This window comes from Lepus europaeus, chromosome 3 (genome assembly GCF_033115175.1).
Source record: "Lepus europaeus isolate LE1 chromosome 3, mLepTim1.pri, whole genome shotgun sequence".
Classification (NCBI taxonomy): Eukaryota; Metazoa; Chordata; class Mammalia; order Lagomorpha; family Leporidae; genus Lepus; species Lepus europaeus.
The window spans coordinates 144,181,870-144,205,902 of record NC_084829.1 but is presented as its reverse complement, the minus strand read 5'-3'; the positions used below and the strand labels follow the sequence as shown (position 1 = coordinate 144,205,902).

The 24,033-nt window shown below is 39.5% G+C and overlaps 1 protein-coding gene across 1 annotated transcript in view; it reads right to left on the bottom strand.

Annotated features, from left to right (window-relative positions):
• The window catches only part of PEX3 (peroxisomal biogenesis factor 3), a 40,242-nt gene extending 16,253 nt beyond the window's left edge, over positions 1-23,989 (bottom strand). The window contains exons 1-4 of the mRNA XM_062186861.1: positions 23,703-23,989; positions 12,713-12,844; positions 7,669-7,750; positions 2,084-2,127 (exon numbers count right to left, since the gene is read on the bottom strand). Of these exons, the coding sequence (XP_062042845.1) occupies positions 2,084-2,127; positions 7,669-7,750; positions 12,713-12,844; positions 23,703-23,775 (331 nt within the window). The 5' untranslated portion in view covers positions 23,776-23,989. The remainder of the gene's footprint in view (positions 1-2,083; positions 2,128-7,668; positions 7,751-12,712; positions 12,845-23,702) is intronic.
• Between the last annotated feature and the right edge of the window lie 44 nt (positions 23,990-24,033).

Here is a 24,033-nt window from a genome sequence, read left to right as displayed (position 1 = left end):
CCCTGACACAGGATGTGGTTATCCCAAGCAGCTTTTTTTTTTTTTTTTAATCCTAACAACTTTTCCAAATGCCTGCCCCACAGGATGACTTTAAAAAATATATTTGTAACTGTTTCAAGTACAAAAATACACCAACTGAAAACATTTCATGATCTCTGTGAGTAAGATCCTAGCGGAAAGAATGGGCCATCAAAGGAGGTACTTTTCTGTGAAGGGCGGAGGAACTTCCACTTTGACTATGGCCTTGTCGAAATAAGGTAGGAGTTTGTGAACTCAAGAGGCTTCCACAACCTTGGCAGCTCATGACAAGAGCCTTGGGTAATTACTGACATCATAAATGAGAGTGTCAATTGTTAAATCAACAACAGGAGTCACTGTGCACTTACTCCCCATGTAGGATCTCTGTCCTTAATGTGTTGTACTATGCGAATTAATGGTAAAACCAGTATTCAAACAGTACTTTATACTTTGTGTGTCTGTGTGGGTGCAAACTGTTGAAATCTTTACTTAGTATATACTAAGTTGATCTTCTGTATATAAAGATAATTAAAAATGAATCTTAGTGAAGAATGGGATGGGAGAGGGAGGAGATGGGATGGTTTCTGGGTGGGAGGGTGGTTATGGGGGGGGGGGGAACCACTATAATCCAAAAGTTATACTTTCAAAATTTATATTTATTAAATAAAAATTTAAAAAAGAAAACATTTCATAATCTATCTCCTTACAACTTGTTTGAAGTAGATTAGGTGTGATCTCCTAATTGAAAAAATAATATATTGGGCCGACGCCACAGCTTACTAGGCTAATCCTCCGCCTGCGGCGCTGGCACCCTGGGATCTAGTCCCGGTTGGGGCGCCAGATTCTGTCCCGGTTGTTCCTCTTCCAGTCCAGCTCTCTGCTGTAGCCTGGGAAGGCAGTGGAGGATGGTCCAAGTGCTTGGGCCCTGAACCTGCATGGGAGACCAGGAGGAAGCATCTGGCTCCTGCTTCAGATCGGCATGGCGTGCCTGCTGTAGCGGTCATTTGAGGGGTGAACCAATGGAAGGAAGACCTTTCTGTCTCTCTCACTGTCTAACTCTGCCTGTCAAAAAAAATAATATATTGGGTAAGAGAGTTCAATGTTATTGGCTTAGAAAGGAAAACAAGGAAGGAATGGAAAGCACAGAAGCTTTGGTTGTAGCCTCAGAACTCTGAGCTGTTTTGGTAGCCAGGTTAGAGTAAGAGGAGGAGGCTGAGCATAGAACTCCAGCATTCAATGGCAGGCAATAAAGGATAAAGCCACAGGACTGAAGGAAAAGTATAGAAAGATAGGAGAAAATCCATGGACTAGATTTCCTAGCAGTACAGAACAGAATGTTCAAGACAGGGAGAGAGAAAAGGTATTGGCTGCTATGTAGGAATCTAGCAGGTGGAAAATGTTTAATGGATTTAGCAACAAAGAATTACTACTAATCCAGTGAGATCTGTGTGGGTGAGGATACAGGAGTGGATGCCAGGCTGTAGTGTGTCAAAGAGAGAGTAGGAGTGAAGAAGTAAAGGGAATGTAGAAATCTTTGGTTGTAGGAGTGTGAGAAAGTAATAGCTGAAAGGAAACACAGGGTACTAGATGTTTAACTTGTTTTCAGGTAGGTAAGGCACATACATCATTCAGTCGATAGGACTAGTTGAACATATAGGAAACTAGGAATATTTGATAATATGAAGTTTTGAGACACAGGTAGATACACAACCCCTGGAAAGCTCTGTTTCAAATTTTTATCACTAACAAAAGTTTACATATAATATCAAAGCAAAGTTACTATTTGGGTTGTAGTAAAAACTTCTTTTAAAGTATTACATTAGAGAAATTAGTGCAAACATTGGCATATGTAGTCCAGGACATTTTACCTATCATTATGACAATAGTAAAATCACCACCACAACTATTTACCGAGTATTTTCTATGGCCAGGCATCAATCTACTTGAATTATAAGTATTATTTTATTTAATTCTGATAACAATACTATGAAGAAGTATATGATAGTACAAAAATTTCTATTTATAATTATCTTAAGGCATTCCGTCACACAGAATATGTTCTTACTTATTATCTTCAAGTCCTCCCATATTTCTACCTTGTTTGAAGGCCTAAAGAGATCAGAAAATAATAATTTAGTATAAGAGAAAACTTGATCTATATTTACTTTCTTAAATTAAAAACAATATAGGATAACTGTAGAAAGCAATGACCATCACATATAATAAAAACAAATATAATTCCACTAACCAATGATAACCATTTTCATTGGTATATATTCTACCAGTCTCTTCCCTCTTTCTGAATGCTTGCATACATGTGTCAGAAATTCATATAGGTAAAGCATGAAAAATGTTTATTTCTTTCCTTTATTTACCATTTTAAAAATAATGAAGTGGGCCTTATAATCCTTCAAAAGCAAATGAGGTGTTTTTTTCTTGTTAAAAGTTTCATTATAAACACATGAATTTAAAACATTTGATGTGTCCCAATGCCCCACAGTTATCCTTAGTCATGTTCAAACTGTACAACTTTGATGACTGGAACGCTACTTAGGTTGGCTTTTGAACCTTTCTGACATTAACCATTAGTTTTTGGTGGCTTCCTCAATTTCTGACACCAAATCGGTTCTGGGTTCATCCTTTTCAATTCTTACTACAGATCTGAAATTACCTCTTTCTTCAAGAATTCTGGTGTGAAACAGTAGTTAAGTATGTTGTTCCCTGCTACTGGATAGGTCATTATTTCTAATCCTTTTTAGTGGATTAAGCCAGTAAATATGTGTGTCTGTATTATTTATACTCTTATGTTTTTAAAAATATTAAATTATTACTGATACTTGCAGTTAAAAATTTGGATCACAGAGTTTTTTTTAAAATTTTTAAAATTTATTTATTTGAGAGGTAGAGTTACACAGTGAGAGGAAGAGACAGAGAGAAAGGTCTTCCTTCCATTGGTTCACTCCCCAAATGGCCACAACAGCTGGAGCTGCACCGATCTGAAGCCAGGAGCCAGGAGTTTCTTCCTGGTCTCCCACGCAGGGGCAGGGGCCCAAGCACTTGACCCATGTTCTACTGCTTTCTCAGGCCACAGCAGAGAGCTGAATTGGAAGAGGAGCAACTGGGACTAGAACTGGTGCCCATATGGGATACTGGTGCAGCAGGTGTAGGCTTCACCTACTGTGCCATGGTGCTGGCCCCTGGATCACAGAGGTTTTTTTTGTTTGTTTGTTTTTATGACAGGCAGAGTCAGACAGTGAGAGAGAGGGAGACAGAGAGAAAGGTCTTCCTTCCATTCGTTCACTCCTCAAATGGCTGCCACGGCCGGTGTGCCGTGCCGATCTGAAGTCAGGAGCCAAGTGCTTCCTCCTGGTCTCCCATGTGGGTGTAGGGCCCAAGCACTTGGGCCATCCTCCAATGCCTTCCTGGGCCACAGCAGAGAGCTGGACTGGAAGAGAAGCAACTGAGACAGAATCCGGCGCCCCAACCAGGACTAGAACCTGGGGTGCCGGGCGCCGCAGGCGGAGGATTAGCCTAGTGAGCTGTGACGCTGGCCGGATCACAGAGTTTTTAACTTAATCTTGTTGATCTTACATCTGTACTTCATTTTACCCACACTGCAATCAGTGAAACATAATTACTAATTTGCTTCATTCCTCATTCTATGTACAATAGTCTCAAAACAACAGTATCAGTATTAAAAAGTTTAACGTTTTGGGGCCAGCACTGCGGTGCAGCAGGTTAAAGCCCTGGCCTGAAGCGCCGGCATCCCATATGAGCGCCAGTTCTAGTCCTTGCTTCTCCTCTTCTGATCCAGCTCTCTGCTATAGCCTGGGATAGTAGTAGAAGATGGCCCAAGTTCTTGGGCCCCTGCACCCACATGGGAAATCCAGAAGAAGCTCCTGGCTCCTGGTTTTGGATCGGCACAGCTCCGGCCATTGCGGCCATCTGGGGAGTGAACCAGTGGATGGAAAACCTCTCTCTCTGTAACTCTTTCAAATAAATAAAATAAATCTTTAAAAAAAAAAGTTTAACATTTTGTCTAAGTTTTTATTTGAAAGGAAGACAGAGAGAGAGAGAAGAGATAAGGGAGGAAGAAAAGGAGGGAGGGTAAGTGGGGGGGCGGAGATCGGAGAGAGAAGAGAAAAAAGAGAAGAGACAGAATTGATTCTTCTATCCATTGGTTCTGGGATTGGTCTAGGCTGAAACTGAGAAAGTGGAACTCAGTCTGGGTCTTCGATGTCGGTGGCAGGAATGCAGATACTTGAGCCATCATGTGCTGCCTCCCAGAGAGTGCATTAGCAGGATCCTAGAAACAGGAAGCACTCAAACTCAGGCACTCCAATATGGGACGTGAGCATCCCAACTGGTATCTTAAGGTCAAATGCCTGCCCCTAGACTCTTTAATGTCACTGAAATATGATTAAATATTATATGAGTTTATCTTAATTCTGTGTTTAAGAATTGAAGATTAATGACTTTAATCCTTTGATAATGTTCTGTCTCTTGTAATGGAATGTGTTTAAGACTGCCTTTGAAGCCTTCCAGTCTCCAATAAGAATGCTAAGTATTGAAACCAGTGATGATTTTTTTACTTGCTATTACGAAATCAACAAAAGAAGGCTATCAAAACATTTATTTCAATTAGTTATATCAAATTAGTTTAAAGAGAAAATTAACTGGCTTAATAGGCTTATATGAGCTCAGCATTGACTAAAGTCATGAGACTGGAGACCTTATTTAACTACACTTTACAATGGCCCAGACCCTCTTCACATGGATATGTTCCCCCCAAATTGCAAATAACTTCAAATCAAAGAAATGCAAGAAAAAATAACAATATATTTAAAGAGGAAACAGTGAGTAAGGAGAACTGTGAACCATCTCAGGCTCTTTAGAATTTAAGAAATTCTCTTCACATTTTGAAGAAGGGAATGATAGCTTTTCTTTAAAGTTGTCCAGAATTATTAATCAAAATTAATCCTTTTTGTCTCTAAATTTCCACATTTTCTTCCCAAATTTTATTCTTTTTACCATAGCACTAATATAATAGGTCTTGAATTATAAAAATTTGTTTAGTTTATTTCCTTCTATGGATCACAACGCCTTAAAGGGAAAGGAACCTTTCTTAATTATTTTGAATCCTCCAAAACATATGGAACACAGGGCCTTCCAGGAAACACAGCTTCACCAAGAAGGAAGAATGACACCATACTTATTACATTGCTTTTATAAAAGTACTATTCACTTACTTCCTTTGCCTTTTCTCTTCAATAACAATAAAACTTAAGGCAATTAACATCTATGTCTTTTCTATCTCCTACTTATGTACAGATAGGTGGTAATTAAGTATTGGTTTGAGGAAGATCAACTCTTTTTTTTTTTGACAGGCAGAGTTAGAGAGAGAGACAGAGAGAAAGGTCTTCCTTTCTGTTTGTTCACCCCTCAAATGGCTGCTATGGCCGGCGCATTGTGCCGATCCAAAGCCAGGAGCCAGGTGCTTCCTCCTGGTGAAGAGCAACTCCTTTATATGTTTCTTCTTTACATAATTATATGAACTGTCTATAAATCAAGCTCTACATCTGTAAGTAGCAATAAAAGTCTACCTACTTCTAAGAATGAGAGAATTTACAGGGGGAAAATCCTTCATCACTAGTATCGTATTTAAATCAAATAATAAAAACTCCAAGTACACAAAACCATTGTTATTTTGGGAGGTATTTTGGCCGTTTGGATTTCCTCTTTTGAAAAATGTCTATTGAGGTCCTGGGCCCATCTCTTAAGTGGGTTGTTTGTTTTGTTGTTGTGGAGTTTATTGATCTTTTTGTAGATTCTGGTTATTAATCCTTTATCGGTTGCATAGTTTGCAAATATTTTTTCGCATTCTGTTGGTTGCCTCTTCACTTTCCTGACTGTTTCTTTTGAAGTACAGAAACTTCTCTATTTGATGTAATCCCAATTGTTAATTTTGGTTTGACTGCCTGTACCTCTGTGGTCTTTTCCAAGAAGTCTTTGCCTGTGCCTATATCTTGCAGGGATTCTCCGATGTTCTCTAATAATTTGATGGTGTTGGGTTGTAGATTTAGATCTTTAATCCACGCTAATTGGATTTTAGTCTCTGGGTGTAGAAAATGTTTGAAAGAAATTTTCCAGCTTGCTATTTAATTTGTATGAGTGCTAAATGCATATCTGCAAAACATATATAATAACTGACCCACAAGGATATTTGGAAATGGGAGCATATCTGTATGAAAAGTACCTAGCACCAGACCTGGCAGAGAGAAACACTCTGGGAATATCCCTTCCTTTTCTCCCTTCTTGGAAGGGCAAGTAAATAATTCAGGGGCTCACAATGATTAAACTCTATTTAGGGAAACCATACTGACCCTTATTTTGTTCATTAAAAGAAGCCATTTTCTTCTGAAAGTCTTTTCAAACTAACACAGCATCATACCAATTTATGGTACTCCTATACATACTGCATGCCACATGCGAGGTGAAATATGTGAAAACACTTTGCAAACTGTCATGATAATATAAATTATTAGTGTTAGATTTGTACTTCATGTTAGATTTGTATTTCATTTTGTTAGTAATTTAAAATATAAACTCATTTGCTCTACTTATTTAAAATGTAACTTTATGGAGCAGGCATTTAGTAGAGCAGTTAAGATGCTACTTGGGGCTGGCGCCGCGGCTCACTAGGCTAATCCTTCGGCTACAGCGCCAGCACCCTGGGGTTCTAGTCCCGGTTGGGACGCTGGATTCTGTCCTGGTTGCTCCTTCTCCAGTCCAGCTCTCTGCTGTGGCCCGGGAAGGCAGTGGAGGATGGCCCAAGTGTTTTGGCCCTGCACCCACATGGGAGACCAGGAGGAAGCACCTGGCTCCTGGCCTCGGATCGGCATAGTGCGCCGGCTGTAGTGGCCATTTAGGGGGTGAACAAATGGAAGGAAGACCTTTCTCTCTATCTCTGCCTGTCTAAAAAAAAAAAAAAAAAGTGCTACTTGGGACTTCCATCCCATGTTGGAGTGCTTAGGTTCGAGACTTGGCTCCATTTCCAATTCATGCTTCCTGCTAATGTCTACCCCTGGGAGGCAGCTCATGATGGCTCAAGTACTTGGGTCTTGCCACCCACATGGGACACCCAGACTGAGTTCTGGATTCTTGGCTTGGCCTGGCCTAGTCCTGGCAGTTAAAGACATTTGTGGAGTGAACCAATGCATGTATCTTTCTCTGTGTGTCTCTATCTTTCAAATAAAATAAAAATATAAATTTTAAAAAACAGATGTTCACATGCTTTACTATTAACACTGTAAACTCTTTGAGGAGTATAATATTTAACCTAACTCTTGTTAGTATCTGGTTTGGTAATGCATTTCATAGGTACTCAATAATTAAATTTCTGAATAATGTCCAAATGATGTAAAATGCATTTATGAAAAACAATACATACAAATATTGCTATCCTAAATGCTTTGTGTAACAAAGGAGAGCATAAAGAGTGGATTCGATGATTCAGTTATTTTTCTAACTGAATCTATTATTATAAGCTTTAATTAGAAAGAAAAATAACAAAGATTTTTGAAAAATATTTGTTTGTTCTCTAAATGTTGAGAATAGTGCAAAAACAAAACTGCTGTAACTTGTATTTACCTGTTTTTGAGCAGAGCTGTAAGGCTCTCAGAATTGAGTTGCTGCATCAAAGCCTCTCTCAGTGTAGGAAGCATGGACAGCACTGTGATACAAACAGACAATACAGTAGCTCACAAGTGATTTGCCCACCCATATGGAGAAATGCACATTGTTTTAGACTATATAAAGAGACTAGTGAGAGCAAGGGTTGGGGAAGGTCAAGGAGATTCAAATTATGAATAATAATATAAAACTAGTTATTAGTAAATCATTACTTGCTTACATTCACTGAACAAAACTGCACATATGCTATGCTCACAGCAAGGCGAACAAGCCACACAGAAGAAAGTATGGAAAGAATTACTCTTGCATTTTATTAATGGTGGTCTTTGGGATATGAATTATCAGTATTTCTGTTTTTTCTTTTTTGTTTTTAAATTTACAATAAATGTTTATTTCTGATATAATGAGAATGATCAAAAACATTTTAATATTCAGCAATTTATTTATTTCTATTTCTAGAAAAAGTTTATTAAATACTACAAAGCAAAAGCACTTACTATAACCTAGACAAAAGTGCATAAGGCTAGGAACTGAGAGCTTCTGAGTATTAGTTTTGGTTATGACAATGGCTGTTGCTTGTTTCTTACTCCTAGAAATAATATGAAGATAAAATGTTTTATGTGATTTATAGGAGCTATTTTACGGTATAAAAATTTTGGAGAAATACCCATATGTAAGTTTAAAATGAATTTTTAACACTAAATGAGTAATGAAAACTAACAAACACCACATTCTGAAGGGGAAAACTTTAGTGTATCATTTTTACTTCTTGACTAGGCATGACATATTAATTTTAGAAATCCATATTATTTTTTCTATATAAAATTCAGGTTTTAATCTACTTGACATGTATTTCAGTGCTGTATTTTGTAGATTTAACATATTTCCTCAGGCTGTATATTTAAATCACCTAAGTTCTTCAGATGGTTATCTAAAGTAACAGTTTAAAACCAAGGAAATAGGTAGCTTGTCTCTTGATGTACTACTATACATTATATAGTAGTATACTATATAGTATATAGTATATATATATTATAGTATATAGTATTTAGTCCAAACAGTGTTAATTTTACAAAGAAAAGAGCAATACTAGAGTCCTATCTTCAGAAAATGGAGTTAATGGGAAACTAGTTTACAGATTATGTGGTATAATGAAACAATTTGTGAGAAGTCTCTTCAATAATTCTTCTGAAAAATAAGAGACTATCATTTTCTAGCCAACTGTATTAACATTACCAAATGTTTCTGTATCTAGTTCAAAACAGCATTCACATCATCCTATCGCTATCTGATCTCCACACTAGACAGTCTTAGTCCAAACACAAATCACAAGACTGTCTTTCAAACTTGAATCTGTATGCCTTTGAGCAAGTTACTTAACCTCCTCATGTCTCAGTTGCCTGGTCTGTGAATTGAAGATAGCATAGGATCTACCTTAAAGGATTGTTGTAAGGACTAATTGAGACATAGAAAACAATCAGAACGGTGTTTCTTTGCTCATGGAAATATTCCGTAAGTGTTGGCTTTTGCTTTTATTATCCTTATTTGGTTTCTTGGGATACACTCTATATGTAAGCATATTCTTAATATATGAAAGGCAGAAACGGCCCTGTATTCTGACTATTGAAAGGCAGAGTATGCTGTGACTCTTTGAGCTGAACCCCAGATCTTATTAGTCTAAGAATAAATTAGTATTTCTAGAAGTCACACCACACTGTCTGCTCATAACAAACTTAAAACTCAACTACACTACCCAATCCTTACTCAAACATCCTGCTTCCAAGCAAACTTAGATAATTCTATATCTATACAATCAGCTCTTAAGGCAGAACAATTCATTTTTCCCAGTATAGCACCTAAATAAGTCAGACTATTTTTTATCATGAAACTTTATTTGTGGTGTCACTTATTCATCCAAGCATAATGTCATGTGTAAACCTGACAATCATCCATTCAAAATCTTATGTAATGTCACAAAGACAAAGCTAAACAGCAAAGCCAAGAAGCATTCCATTAGAAGCTATCTTTCAAGTTGAGTCCAACTTCTTTGGTAAGAAAAATAGTCACATTTACTTGTAAGTACTAAATCTTTCTAGTCTACTCATTACATTTTAGCCAAAAGGACAGAACAAAATCCTCTTATTTGTAACTGCATTATCAGTGTATATCAGACAAAGGTTTGGAAGTTTTTCAGTAAACCTATATTTTTGTCTTGTGATCATCATATTTTTATTTTTAATTTCCTACAGCCTGTTATTTGTTAATCTGAGGGTTATAAAGGTTATAGAAATGTACCACCCGTACCTCCTGCTAGGAGAAGCACTGTTAACTGACAACCCTAGCTACCATCTCTCTGGATCCATTACTATTTTTGCACTGCTCCCAAGCAAGGACAGTGCTCAGTAGGGACACTAAAGTTGCCCATTTTGGTTGGACTCCTCTACCAGAGAAGTCTGGCTTGCAGACGCTTCATTGGTCTTCCAGAACTTTCATAGAACTGTGCTATAGTCTGAGGTTCTTCTTACCTAATCTTCTCTCTTTCCTTCTTTAAAGAATTGTCAGACCTGTAAGTGGTCTAAAGGCTTTCCTCGCCTATTCCTGCTCCCTCCATTTTCCTCTTCACAGGCCTTTCCCTCAAGAAATCTCTCCCACACCTAATCCCACCTTAGCATCTGCATCCTGGAGAACCCAAACTAACACCAGGATCCATGTCAAGCTGAAATCACAAGAGTTACCATTTTCTATTTTCTGAAAATCTCAGTAATAATCTGAAATGGACCATTCCATATTTTCTAAAACTCATTAAATTGCCTTTGGCTACATCACTATGTTGAATGCTTAATGTTAATTTAAGAAATTATATAATTTTAAAAAAGTTATCATTCATTAATTTATTATGTGTCAAGCACTTTCTGTGCATTATTCACCATAGGACATTTCTGAAGTGAGTTTCATGATGCTCATTTTATAGAGGAGACAATGGAGATTTAGACTAGTCTAAAGACACACTGATATCACAAGGCAAACTGAGATCTGAAATGGATCTGCTTCAGGTGAGAACCTGTGCTTTTACTCACCGTGTCACATCATAGTTGTCACTATATACTGTCTATATGATGATCCTTTGCCTTATAGAATGAAGGTATTTTTCTAAACATTATTATTTCAAATATTAAAAACTGTATTCTAGCTGTAATTTTGGATGTCTATAACCCATTTTGAGCTCAGCCTCTTTGTTGGGCTTTGCCTAAAATCTCCATTACAATATGGCGCCTAGCGGATGTTCGAGGGGCGTGTCTGCGGCTGTTGTGGTTAAGCTAGGTAAGACCAGACCATCGGCAGGGATAGGTCCGCTTTAGTTCCAGACACGTGGACAATGTGTGATCCCTATACTTTACTTAAGGTGCCCCTGTGCATGGTCCACCCATGCCTGCATGACCTTTTTGCTGATTGGCTTCCCCATTGCGCATGTCTCTCGTAAGCTTTATAAGCCTGTACACTTCCTCAATAAAGCGGTTCCTGCTTCGACAGAACTCACGGGTGCTTGTGGTGTGTTCATCACCCGTCGACCTTACCCTTCCTGTTCGCCTTGTTGGGGAGTATCTGTAATGGCCCCTGCTGGTCAGGGGCCAGCCTCGGACTTGAGACCCCGGCATCTCTTCATATGTACAATTGAGGCAAGTGAACTAATTATAAAGTACTTACAATTCTAGAAAAAATTCTAAAGTTGAAAAAGATAACTTAGCTTTATAAATTCTTTCCAATTATTGTTTCTTAAAATAAATGTTCGAGAAAAGATTAAGCTTCAAAGAATGAAAAAGTAAAGCAGGTTTTTTTTTTTTTTTTTGACAGGCAGAGTGGACAGTGAGAGAGAGAGACAGAGAGAAAGGTCTTCCTTTTTGCCGTTGGTTCACCCTCCAATGGCCGCCGCGGTAGCGCGCTGCGGCCGGCGCACCGCGCTTATCCGATGGCAGGAGCCAGGTGCTCCTCCTGGTCTCCCATGGGGTGCAGGGCCCAAGCACTTGGGCCATCCTCCACTGCACTCCCTGGCCACAGCAGAGAGCTGGCCTGGAAGAGGGGCAACCGGGACAGGATCGGTGCCCCGACCGGGACTAGAACCCGGTGTGCCGGCGCCGCAAGGCGGAGGATTAGCCTTGTGAGCCGCGGCGCCGGCCCGTAAAGCAGGTTTGACATAGACTTGAGAACTAATTCTTTCAGGATGCCAGTTAGAATCTAACACATGGTTCTCTTCAAACATGGGCACGTTGACTTTGTCATGGCATTCTCACAGTGGGATTCTAGTTCTGGAGACTGAATTATAACCACTAATCAACACTGGTTGTGTGTACATCACTGTGCCAGACTTACAGGTCTGTCATTGCCAACTGTAAACTTAACAGACTAGGACGCTCCTACGATCTACAGGCCACAGGGATCAGGTCTGCCTCCATGGCCCTGCTTCCTACTGCTGCCCACTGTTCCTTCCTCTTTGCTCTACAGCCTTTTTGTCATTTCCTGAATGCCCCAAGCTTTTTCATATCTCAGGCATTTTGGATGGCTCCCTCCTTTGGACCATTTAGTTTCTCCTCAAGTGTCACCTCAAAGACAGCTGAATCTCTTGATCACCCTGTTTTAAAGAATGCACACACCCCCATACACACACATATACAGCTTTATTCTTCTATGGTAAACAGTGTGCCTAAGGTTACTTATTTGTTGTTTCTCATCTTGTCCTCTCAACAGAATAAAAAACCTAAACATCAAGGATATGTGTATTTTTAAAATTGTTCACCACCTGCTTTTTCAGTGCTGGGCACTGCAAGTATCTACTGAATGAATAAATCAAATGAATGAACACATGTATATTGATTTTTAAAATTCATAATAAAATGATATACTTCAGTTAATGCAAATATTTGCTATATTTATCATTCTTTGGTCCTGGTGACATGCAAGTTAATACGAATCATCAAACAACTTTATACAATTCTTTTTGCCTTACCTGTCATATTGCAAGTCCTCTGGTTACTTTCAAAATGATACTGACGTCGTGCCTGGGCAATGTATTCTGCAGCTTCCCTTTCTTGTATTTCTCTGATTTTCCTCTGTCCATATTTTCCCAGGATATATACTCCTAAAATAATTTTAATAAATAAGCTAGTATATTAGAGTACTAACAACCCCAAACAACATTTTAAACCCACTTTATCAATTTAAAGACTTATATTATTGAAAAGCAAAACATTTTCTTTTAAAAAACCTAAACAAAAGAATTGAAAGATTGACCAAAAGAGAAAGAGCAGCATTTTTTAAAAAAGATTTATTATTTACTTATTTGAAAGTCAGAGTTACAGGGAGAAAGGGAGAGATGAAAGAGATCATCTGCTGTTTCACTCACAAGATGGCCACATTGACCTGGGCTGGGCCAGGATGAAGCCAGGAGCCAAGAGCACCATTTGAGCCTCCCATGTGGGTACCAGGAGCTCAAGTACTTGGGACATAGTCTGCTGATTTCCCAAGCCATTAGCAGGGAGCTGGATCAGAAAAGGAGCAGTTGGGACATGAACCGATACCAATATATGATGTTGGGGTCTCTGGAGGAGTCTTTACCTGCTAAGCCATCAAGCTGGCCCCAAGATTAGCATTTTAACAACCAATGACAGAGGCAGTGATGGATGTATATGAAGCAGAAAATAGTCACATCTAGAAGGGATTAAATCTATCCAGTGTCTTATAGTTAGCTGGGGCTACTCTAAAGGTCCAGCAATAGGGAATGGTTTAAATAAGTTGTGGTTTATGTACATGATGTGATTTTTTTTTTTTCTTTGACAGAGTTAGACAGTTAGAGAGAGAGAGAAATAGAGAGAAAGGTCTTCCCTCCGTTGGTTCACTCCCCAAATGGCCACCACAGCTGGTGCTGCGCCGATCCGAAGCCAGGAGCCAGGTGCCTCCTCCTGGTCTCCCATGAGGGTACAGGGGCCCAAGCACTTGGGCCATCCTCCACTGCCCTCCTGGGCCACAGCAGAGAGCTGGACTGGAAAAGAAGTAACTGGGACTAGAACCCGGCGCCCATTTGGGATGTTGGTGCCACAGGCGGAGGATTAGCCAAGTGAGCCATGGCACCAGCCCCACGATGTGATCTTAAGCAGCTATTAAAAACCACACTCCATGGTCTGGCATTGTGGGTAAAACCACTGCAGCACCACTGGCATCCCACATGGGCGCTGGTTCATCTCCCAGCTGCTCCACTTCTGATCCAGCTCCCTGCTAATGGCCTGGGAAAAGCAGTGGAAGATGGTCCAAGTGTTTGGACCCCTGCCATCCATGTGGGAAACCCCGAAGAAGCTCCTGGCTCCTGGATTTGGACTGGCCCAGTTCTGACTGTTGCAGCCACCTAGGGGAGTGAAACAGTGTATGAAAGATCTCAGTCTCTCTGTCTCTCCCTCTCTCTGTAACTCTAATTTTCAAACAAATAAATAAATCTTAAAAAAACCCATATACTCCTAATTATTTAATGATTCAAGGCAATGTCTACATCATATGCTTAGATGATAAAGTAAGTTCTCAGAATTTTTTTAATGTAATAAATAGAAAAATAGATTGGGGGGTGGAGACAGCACTGTGTCATATTGGGTAAACCTACCACCTGTGATTCTGGCAGCTCTACTTCCAATCCAGCTTCCTGCTAATATGCCTGGGAAAGCAGCAGCAGATGATCCAAGTGCTTAGGTCCCCACACCCATGTAGGAGACCTGGAAGAAGCTCCTGGCTCTGGGCTTCAGTCTGGCCCAGCCCATGCTGTTGTAGCCACTTGGGAAATGAACCAGCAGATGGAAGATCCTCTCTCTATCTCTAACTCTACCTTTCAAATAAATGAATAAATCTTAAAAAAAGAAAAATAGATGGAATTAAATTTTAACATATAATAAACAATGATCCTTGTTGAATGGTGGAATAATAGGTGATTTTTTCTTCTATTTGCTTATCTACATTTTCCATAATTTCTTCAATGAACACACTCTTTTAAAATATACACAATTTTTTATAGAAGAATGAAAGTAAGTAATCAGACAACTATTTACCCACCCATATGTTAGAATAATCTCTGAGAAAAGAAGAGAGGATGAAACTCAAGCCATCTAAAAACTAGTAACTTAATTGGAAGAAAGAAGAACATATTAATACAGTAGAAAAACACAAGTGGTATCATGTGCCCTAACTGAATACATTTCAGCTTAGAGAGTGTGATACAAATATGTATGTTTTGCTCTATACCCAAGGGGCTGTCAGTGGTCCTACTTGAGAATGTGAACACTCCACAGTGTTTCCGTAGTACTGGATCAAAAGCCACACCTCTGAGACTTAAGGGCTTCAACTAACTTTTATCTCTGATCAACATCAAATACTTTAATTAGCACAATGAATATCAGCAATATATATTCCTAAATCAAATTAGTGGTGTTCCAGATATCAGGCTAACTGAAGCATTTTAATAATATTTGTGTTAATTAGAATATAGAATCTAGCAAATACTCTGTCCTTAGGAACGGCTTAGCTTGGAATCCTCAGCTGCTAATTTGGAGGATTCTTAGTCAAATGAGTTAACCAGATGGCCAGCTGGATCCTACAGCTCTAATGCTGTTGTACTGGCTTCAGGTAAATCTTTTTATACAGGGTTCTGTGGTAGCACCAAAAAGAACAGAAGCTTGAACCTCAAGGAGCTCATAGAACAGGCTGTGTTTTAGTTTTGTCTCTGCTTGCTAATAAATGTTCTGTGTGCCAGAATTTGGCAGCATTGGAACCTGGCAGCAAGCCTGTAGGGGAGTAACTAATCATCACCTACCCCCATCTGCCTGTGGATCCTAATATCTACCAAAAAGAACCTGAGAATTGTGCATTACATAAATAACTGGATTGGTTTGTTTGTCACAAATGAGAAAAGGGAAAACCTCTAGGAACTGTAAAGCAGAACATTCCCTGAATTATTTTTACTAATACAGATGTTATGGATAAACTGATGCAACATAGTCTTAAAAATAATATTCCATAGCCTTGGCAACTCATGACAACAGCCTAGGATGGTTACTGGCACCATAAACTAGAGTGTCAATTTGTTGGGTCAACAACAGGAGCCACTGTGCAGTTGCTCCTCATGTGGGATCTCTGTCCTTAATGTGCTGTACATTGTGATTTAATGCTATAACTAGTACTCAAACAGTATGTTTCACTTTGTGTTTCTATGTGGGTGCAAACTGTTGAAATCTTTATACTAAATTGATCTTCTGTATATAAAGAGAATTGAAAATGAATCTTGATGCAAATAGAAGGGGAGAGGGAGCGGGAGAGGGGAGGGTTGCGGGTGGGAGGGAATTTATGGGAGGGGGAAGCCATTGTAATCCATAAGCTGTACACTGGAAATTTATATTCATTAAATAAAAAGAAAAAAAAGAAAAAAAATAATAGTTCAGAAAAAGGGTATGTGTTACAAATAATTAGAGGGCTGGTGTTGTGGTATAGTGGGTAAAGCCACTGTGTGCAATGCTGGCATCTCATATGGGCACCAGGTCATGCCCCCGCTGCTCCACTTCTAACCCAGATCCCTGATAATGGCCTGGGGAAAAGCAATAGATGATGGCCCAAGTATTTGGGCCTCTGCTGGCCATGTTGGAGACCAGGATGAAGCTCCTGGCTCCTAGCTTCAGCCTGGCCCTGGCCATTGTCACCATCTTGAGAGTGAACCAATGAATGGAAGATCTGTTGTCTCTCCCTCTCTCTGACTTTCAAATAAATAAATCTTTAAAAATTAATTAGAATAAAGTATGATTGGTATTGCAGTGTTTGTTTGTGTTATAATCATGCCTAAAGAGTAAATAAATAGGCTGTATAAGGGGCTACATGGCTATCTTTCCTGTAATACATCCTAAATAAACTGATGACAGGGACATAGTATTGAGAGAAACAAGAAACTGACTTACATTTCACAAAGTAACCCTTTCACAGGCAATTTTGACACGCTAGTTTTGAAGGAATTTGCATGTACCTTATTTGTGCAACAGATTTCTGAAAGTCACATATAAAATGATTATCTTTCAAGTTATACTGTAAAATGAAACATTGAAAACACTGAAATGGTACCCACTGCATTGGCAAGAATTTTTCTGGAGTAATAGTAAATTAGACTGGTGCATGTTTTTTCCTGAAGAGAAGGTCTATCGTTCTCAAGAAATCTGATGAAGCAAATTTTAGGAACTCCTGCATCAGTTAAGTGCATCTTAACTGAAGCTAAAAATTCATATGTTGAGCACTAGTGCCTTATAATGTGCTCTTATGAGAGGTAAGGTCTCTAAAGAGGTAATCAAATTAAAATGAGGTCATCAGGGTGGTGTCTAATCCAATGCCTGGTGTCCATATAAGAGGAAATCTAGACACAGACACATGAAGAGGAAAGATAATGTTTAAACAAATAGAGGAGAAGGCTATCTACAAGCCAAGGAGAGAGGCCTGGTACAGATCCATGCTGACACCTTGATCACAGATTTCTAACCTTCAGAACTCCAAGATAATAATTTACTTTTGTTTAAGCCAGTTGGTTTGTGGTATTTTGTTATGGCAGCACTAGCAAATCAATATGTGGAATTAGGCTAAAATCCCCCAATCTACTATTTTTTTTTTTCTTTAGTTTGCTTGTTTTCAGTTAGCACTGAAGTTCCTCCTACACAAGGTCTAATTCACTGAGGCTTTCAATGCCAAATTCATAAATTCTCATGTAGTCAAATTCATCTCCTTAACAAAATAAAAATGACAAAGAATTAATTATCTAAAATTTATAACAAAACTATTTATTCACTAGTAGCTTGAATTCTGGCATGGAAGAGAGCAGACATGGATGGCACTGGCACCAACAAAATAGGTGACTTCTGAGCAAGTTCCTTCCTCTCCCTGGATTTAAATGTCATCATCCACATAGTGAAAAACTGGAATTATATAAGCCTTAAAGTTTATTGGATAGCTATAACTTCATTTATGAATTTAATGTATTTACCAACTACCTCATGAAATAAATGTTAATATATTTTGAGGTTAGAACATAGGTGGTACAGGAAAAGATCAGTTGGGCTTTCCTAACCTAATGTGGTTAACTTTATTTTTAAAATATTTTATTTATTTATTTGAGAGGTAGATTTACAAACAGTGAGAGGGAGAGACAGAGAAAGGTCTTCCATCTGCTGGTTCACTCCCTAAATGGTCCCAACGGCTGGAGCTTGGGCCAATCCAAAGCCAGGAGCAGGAGCTTATTCCAAGTCTCTCACATAGGGGCAGGGGCCCAAGTGCTTGGGTCATCTTCTACTGCTTTCCCAGGCCATAACAAAGAGCCAGATCAGAAGAGGAGCAGCCTGGACTCAACTGGTGCCCATATGGGATGCCAGCACCGCAGGTGAAGGATTAACCTACTGTACCACAGCACTGGCCCCTTAATGTAGTTATCTTGAGATCATCTCTTAGCCTTCTCCTGGAGGAGAATTTCTGCAATGCAACTATTTTACTGGGTTAATAATTTCAATAGCAGTTTGAAAATAATTCATTAACATGATTCCCCCAGCACAACAGATCCCTACATTCTGTTATTCCGATCTTTAGAAATGATTTTCTAAGTTTTGCTACTTTCCTACAATCCTTTTAGCATTGTCTTTTTTTTTAAGCTTTTATGTAATGAATACAAATTTCATAGGTATAGCTTTAGGAATATAGCAGTTCTTCCCCCCATCCCCATTCCCATCCCACCTCCTAATCCCTCTCCCATCTCATTCTTCATTAATATTTGTTTTTAATTAACTTTTTATTTTTTTTTAATTTTTTTGACAGGCAGAGTGGACAGTGAGAGAGAGAGACAGAGAGAAAGGTCTTCCTTTGCTGTTGGTTCACCCTCCAATGGCCACCATGGCTGGCGCACCGCGCTGATCCGAAGGCAGGAGCCAGGTGCTTCTCCTGGTCTCCCATGGGGTGCAGGGCCCAAGCACTTGGGCCATCCTCCACTGCACTCCCGGGCCATAGCAGAGAGCTGGCCTGGAAGAGGGGCAACCGGGACAGAATCCGGCGCCCCAACTGGGACTAGAACCCGGTGTGCCGGCGCCACTTTTAATTAACTTTATATAAGAAGACCAACTCTATACTAAGTAAAGATTTCCACAATTTACACCCATACACAAAGTATAAAGTACTGTTTGAAAACAAGTTTTATAGTTAATTTTCAAAGTACAAGTCATTAAGGACAGAGGTCCTATAGGAGGAGCAAGTGCACAGTGACTCTTGTTGATTTAACAATTGACACTCTTATTTATGATGTCAGTGATCACCAGAGGCTCTTACCATGAGCTGCCAAGGCTATAGAAGCCTTTTGTGATCACACACTCTATCATTATTTAGACAGGACCATAAGCAAAGTGGAAGTTTTCTCCTCCCTTCAAAGAAAAGTACAGCCTTCTTTGATGGTCCCTTCTTTCCACTGGGGTCTCACTGTCTTGTTATTAATGCTCTTGAAGTGGTTAAACAGCTTCTTAACTCCTCTTTTGCTTTTGGCTCACACCGTTGTAATCTATTTTTTATATCTAAAGTGATTTCCTAAAACATAAATCCAACTATATCATTCTTGTGTTCAGAATTATTCCACATCCTGCCATCATTTTTTGGTAAATATTTGATTTACTTTAAAGGCAGAATTACAGAATTACCGAGAGGGATGTATATATGTATGTATGTATATATGTGTATATATATATCCCACATATATATCATATATATATATATATATATCATATGTATATATGAGAGAGAGGAGAGAGATGGATCTTCCATCCACTCGTTCACTCCCAAAATGGCCATAACAACCTTGGCTGGGCTGGGTCAAAGCCAGGAGCCAGGACCTTATTTTGGGCCCCCAACATGGATGGAGGGGCCCAAGCACTTGGGCCATCCACCACTGCTTTTCCATGCCATTAATAGGGAGCTGGATTGGAAGTAGAGCAACCAGGACACAAACCAGCACCCATATGGTTATGTAAGCATTGCTGGTGGAAGCTTTACCTGCTATGCCATAACATCAGCCCTGCCATCATTTCTTAATGCGGAGTCTCTTCCAGAATTACTTGGGGGTACCTGTTAAAAATGTAGACTTTAAGGACATTCCCAATGTCATGTCTTGTATGATGCTGCATTCTCAGTACCCAAAACTCTGATACATAATGGGCCCTCAAGAAGTAAGTGCTGAATGAATTAAGGAATTCTCAAACTGTACTTCAGTCCCAATTAAAGAATTCTTGAACTGCACCCAAATCAGGATCTGGAAAATCTTATTCAATATTTTATTAAGCTCCTTTTATCTAGAGCAAAACCTGAGAAGCACTCACACATAGGATAGTGTCCACATTATGAAGAATGATGCAATATCAAAGGCCTTTCATAATTTGCACTCTAGCTACTTGACCCAATCATCTTTTGCCACTCCCAAGCTTCGCCACATTGAGATACACTTTGATATATCAAAGACATTGTTTATGAACCTCTTGGGCAGCCACTTTTCTTGTGTTCCATTCTGCCCAGCTAGTTTTACAACTTAAGTGAAGTTCTTCCTCTATAGAGCTTGCCAGAAATCTCATGACCCTCTTTCTTCTAAGCTCCCATAGTACCTGTTCTACTTTTATAATATTAAACTACTAGTGTAATATTTTTATTTATTCCATTTCTGTTTTCCAGACTGCACTACGAGTTCCTCAAAGTCAGGAATTATATCTTACTCCTTTGTATCCTCAGAACCCAATATATTAACAGTAGGCAGTCTTATTCAAATATTTGTTGAACAAAAGAATAACTGAGACATCTGAAGAGGCAAGAAATTAGAGTTTATCTGTATTTCGTAGGTTAGGGTAGGCATGTGGCACAGCAGTTAAGTTGCCATGTGAAATGCCCACATCCCATATTGGACTTCCACCTACTCAGGTCCCACCCACTCGGCTTCCAATTTAGCTTTCTGCTAATGTGCACCTTGGGAGGCAGTAGACAATGGCTCAAATATTTGGGTCCCTGATCCCCATGAGGGAGACATGGACTTAAGTTCTGGGTTTCTGGTTTCAGTCTGGCCAACTACTGGTTGTTGTGAGCATTTGGGAAGTGAACCAGGGATGGAAGATCTGTGTCTCTCTGCCTTTTAAATAAGATAAAAATAAAAAACAAAATCATAGGTCAACATTCTATGCTTTTTAAAAAACAAGCAAGCAAAAAATATGAATTTGGTTGCCCTCTGTTCTCCAAGACTTTCTCTAGGGCAAAAGGTCTCAATCTATTTTGAGCAGGTCTGAGGGTCCTTGCAGGGGATCTGTAAGGTCAAAAGCATTTTTGTAATAATGTTAAAATGTTATTTGCCTTTGTGATTCTCATTCTCTGAGGGTACAATGGAGAATGCTAAAGGCTTCATGATATGGGGAAATCACAACTGATAACAGGCAGAAAGAGATGAGAATCGAGCTTTCTTCAAGTAAGCCAAACATTGTGGGGATCTACTTGCAAAATGTAAAACCATGCCATGCTCTAAATTTTGAAAATATGTTATCTATGTTAATATGCAATCAGCTTATTTTAAAAAATAAATTAATATTTTAGAATTTTTATTATCAAAGATTGTAACTACTAATAGATACAAAATTTAGAAAGCACTTTAGGGTTTCTAATTTTTAAGAGTGTAAAAGAAACTGCATTTCAAAAAATTTGAAAATCACTGTTCTCATCTTTAAACAAACTGATCAAATTGTACAAACTGGTCTAATGCAATTAGTCATTCAAAATGCAGGGAGAGAAATTCCTACTTAAGTAACTCTGTAAATCAGTGTCATTCTTAGCTTATTTCCCACTCCCAAATGGCCAAACTTCTCTGAACATGCATGTTGACATCGTATTCAGCTTTCAAACCTGTCAAAATATGGCACCTCTTCTATAAAATCCTTCCTAAATTTTTACAGCTGCGTATGCTATCTGCCAGTTTGACCTGTATAGTATTTTTTCACATCTCTAATGGCTTTTAATTTTAATTATCCATATACTTGTTTTTCCTTCCTATCAGAACATATGAAGGCAAAGTGATTTAGTGTGGAAAAAGGCTACACTTTGGGGTCTAACACACCTGAGCTTGAATTCCAGTTTCCCTATTACTGAATCTGAGACCCGAGACTTACTCAAATTCTTAGGGCTCCAGTTCCCATATTTTTGAATGAGGACAACAATATCTACTCCATTGTCATCCCCACTGAATAGAAAATGTTTAGTACAATGACCAACAGACAGTGGGCACCAACAAATGGTAGCTGCTACTATTAGATATCTGCAAATCTTACACCTCCAATCATATTATCTTCAGCAGTCAGGCACTGTGATAAATCTTTCTTAAATTAGATTAATAGAAGCCTAACGTGTTATAGGACATTCTTTCTGAATCAGAAAAAAAAGTAGTTCAAATGCCAATCACAGTCATCTACTTTTCTGTTTTCAGATTTTTTTTTTTTTTGCTAGAAAATACTAGGACTATTTCCTGTTTCTATTCTTCTGAACTATTTCTTTTCCATTCTCTTAATTTCATTATATAAAGATGTCAATTGATTGTATAAAGCTACATTTTTTTGTACTCTCTTTCTTGCCCTGTGACTTTAGGTTGTTCCATAAGCCTGGAGGGGTATGCTATTCCTTCTGAGACTGATAAAGAGATAATTTTCCTTCCTTTGGTAGTGGTAACAATATTTTATTTATGCATCTTCCACCATACATATATCTCTAGCTTTTACAAATAAAATGGACTCTGTGGTTTCAGCATAACTTATATATATTTTAAATACCAGAGGCTTACTTCCCACTGATATTTCTGAAAATATCAGAAAACACATTTTACCTATAAAAGATTTCTCAAAGTTGATCCAAACTCACACATGCTGTCAATTTGTGACGGACCTCAGAGACATAAGAACCCCATCTTTGCCTCATTAACAAGAATGCTAACTTTCAAGACTCATCAAATCTGAATTATTAAAGTTCAGAGTACTGTCAATTTCCCATTGAGCATAGTAAAACATGAACTACTGACAAGAGAAAAGCAACTGAATTCTTTGGAAAACTTCTGTTCTTGATTTTTAAGTACTTCTGTAACCAAAGTGTGTAGTGAGTGGTAAAAATGTTGCTCAAAAACTCAAGTTCCCAAATTTCCCTCTTAAAGTTCCTAGAATTCCTTCTTACATAATTCACCAGGCTTTTCATTCTCTTCTTCTAATCCCTGGATATGATGGACGAGTAGCATACCATGAAAAGGATCAATCAAGATTTCTTTTTTTAATCTTATCTGTTTCTAAATCTCCTGTCAGTCTGTGTAACTCGGTTATGCCAATGAGATGGGCAATGATCCCAACCTTGGATCCTGGGAAGATTACACAACATTTCCCAAGCATTTGCTCACCGCATAATTTGTATTCTAAAATGGCAGAACCAGAGCTAAAACATTGCTCCCTTTTGCCTAGTGTATGTCTTCCAGACTTTCAGTACCCGTGAACTGCTGCTTCTCAACACCACCTCGAATGCAGGTTTTAGGGAACTCCACCCGAATGTGATCAAACTCCCGCGAAGGGGGAAAGCCGAAGTGCTGAGAGTTCCAAACAGAATTGAGATTGTCACTGGGACTCAACAGAAGGGAATTAAACAGCACGTGTCGCTAAGAGAACGGTGCCCTGAGACAGAAACTTCACCGTGGTGGGTTCTCCCAAGGTCCGCGGGAACAAAGAGGCAGTGCGGGGGCAAAGGGCACCGCGACTGCAGAGATGAACACACCTGGGGGGTCGGCCGCCCCGCTCCCCAGCCCCAGCCCCAGCCGGGCTAGCATCGCCGGGCCTCTCCCTAGCAGAGCAGAGCCATTTCTCTCCCATCCCCTTCTCCCGGTGCTCCTTCCAAGAAACGCTGTCACCCACCTCCGAGGACCGTGCCCAGGAAGATGCATTTCTTTTTGTGACGTTTCAGAAAATTCCACGTAGATCTCAGCATCGTCGGGCCCCGGGTCGTGTGGGCTGGCTCACCGGGACCCGGTGTTTCTCCGTCCCCCGGCCCGGGCCGCCCAGGTAGGAGATCCTGGGTGTCGCTCAGCGCGCTCCCGAAGGCACAAACGCCGACTTCCCGCAGAGGCTGTCCCCGGAGCGGGAAGGGGGCGTGGACTACAGCCGAGCAGCTGCGCTTTCTGTTGCGGCCGCCGTGCCGCCGTCGCCGCTCACTGGGCCGGAGCGCTCAGGTCCGTTCAGAAATCGC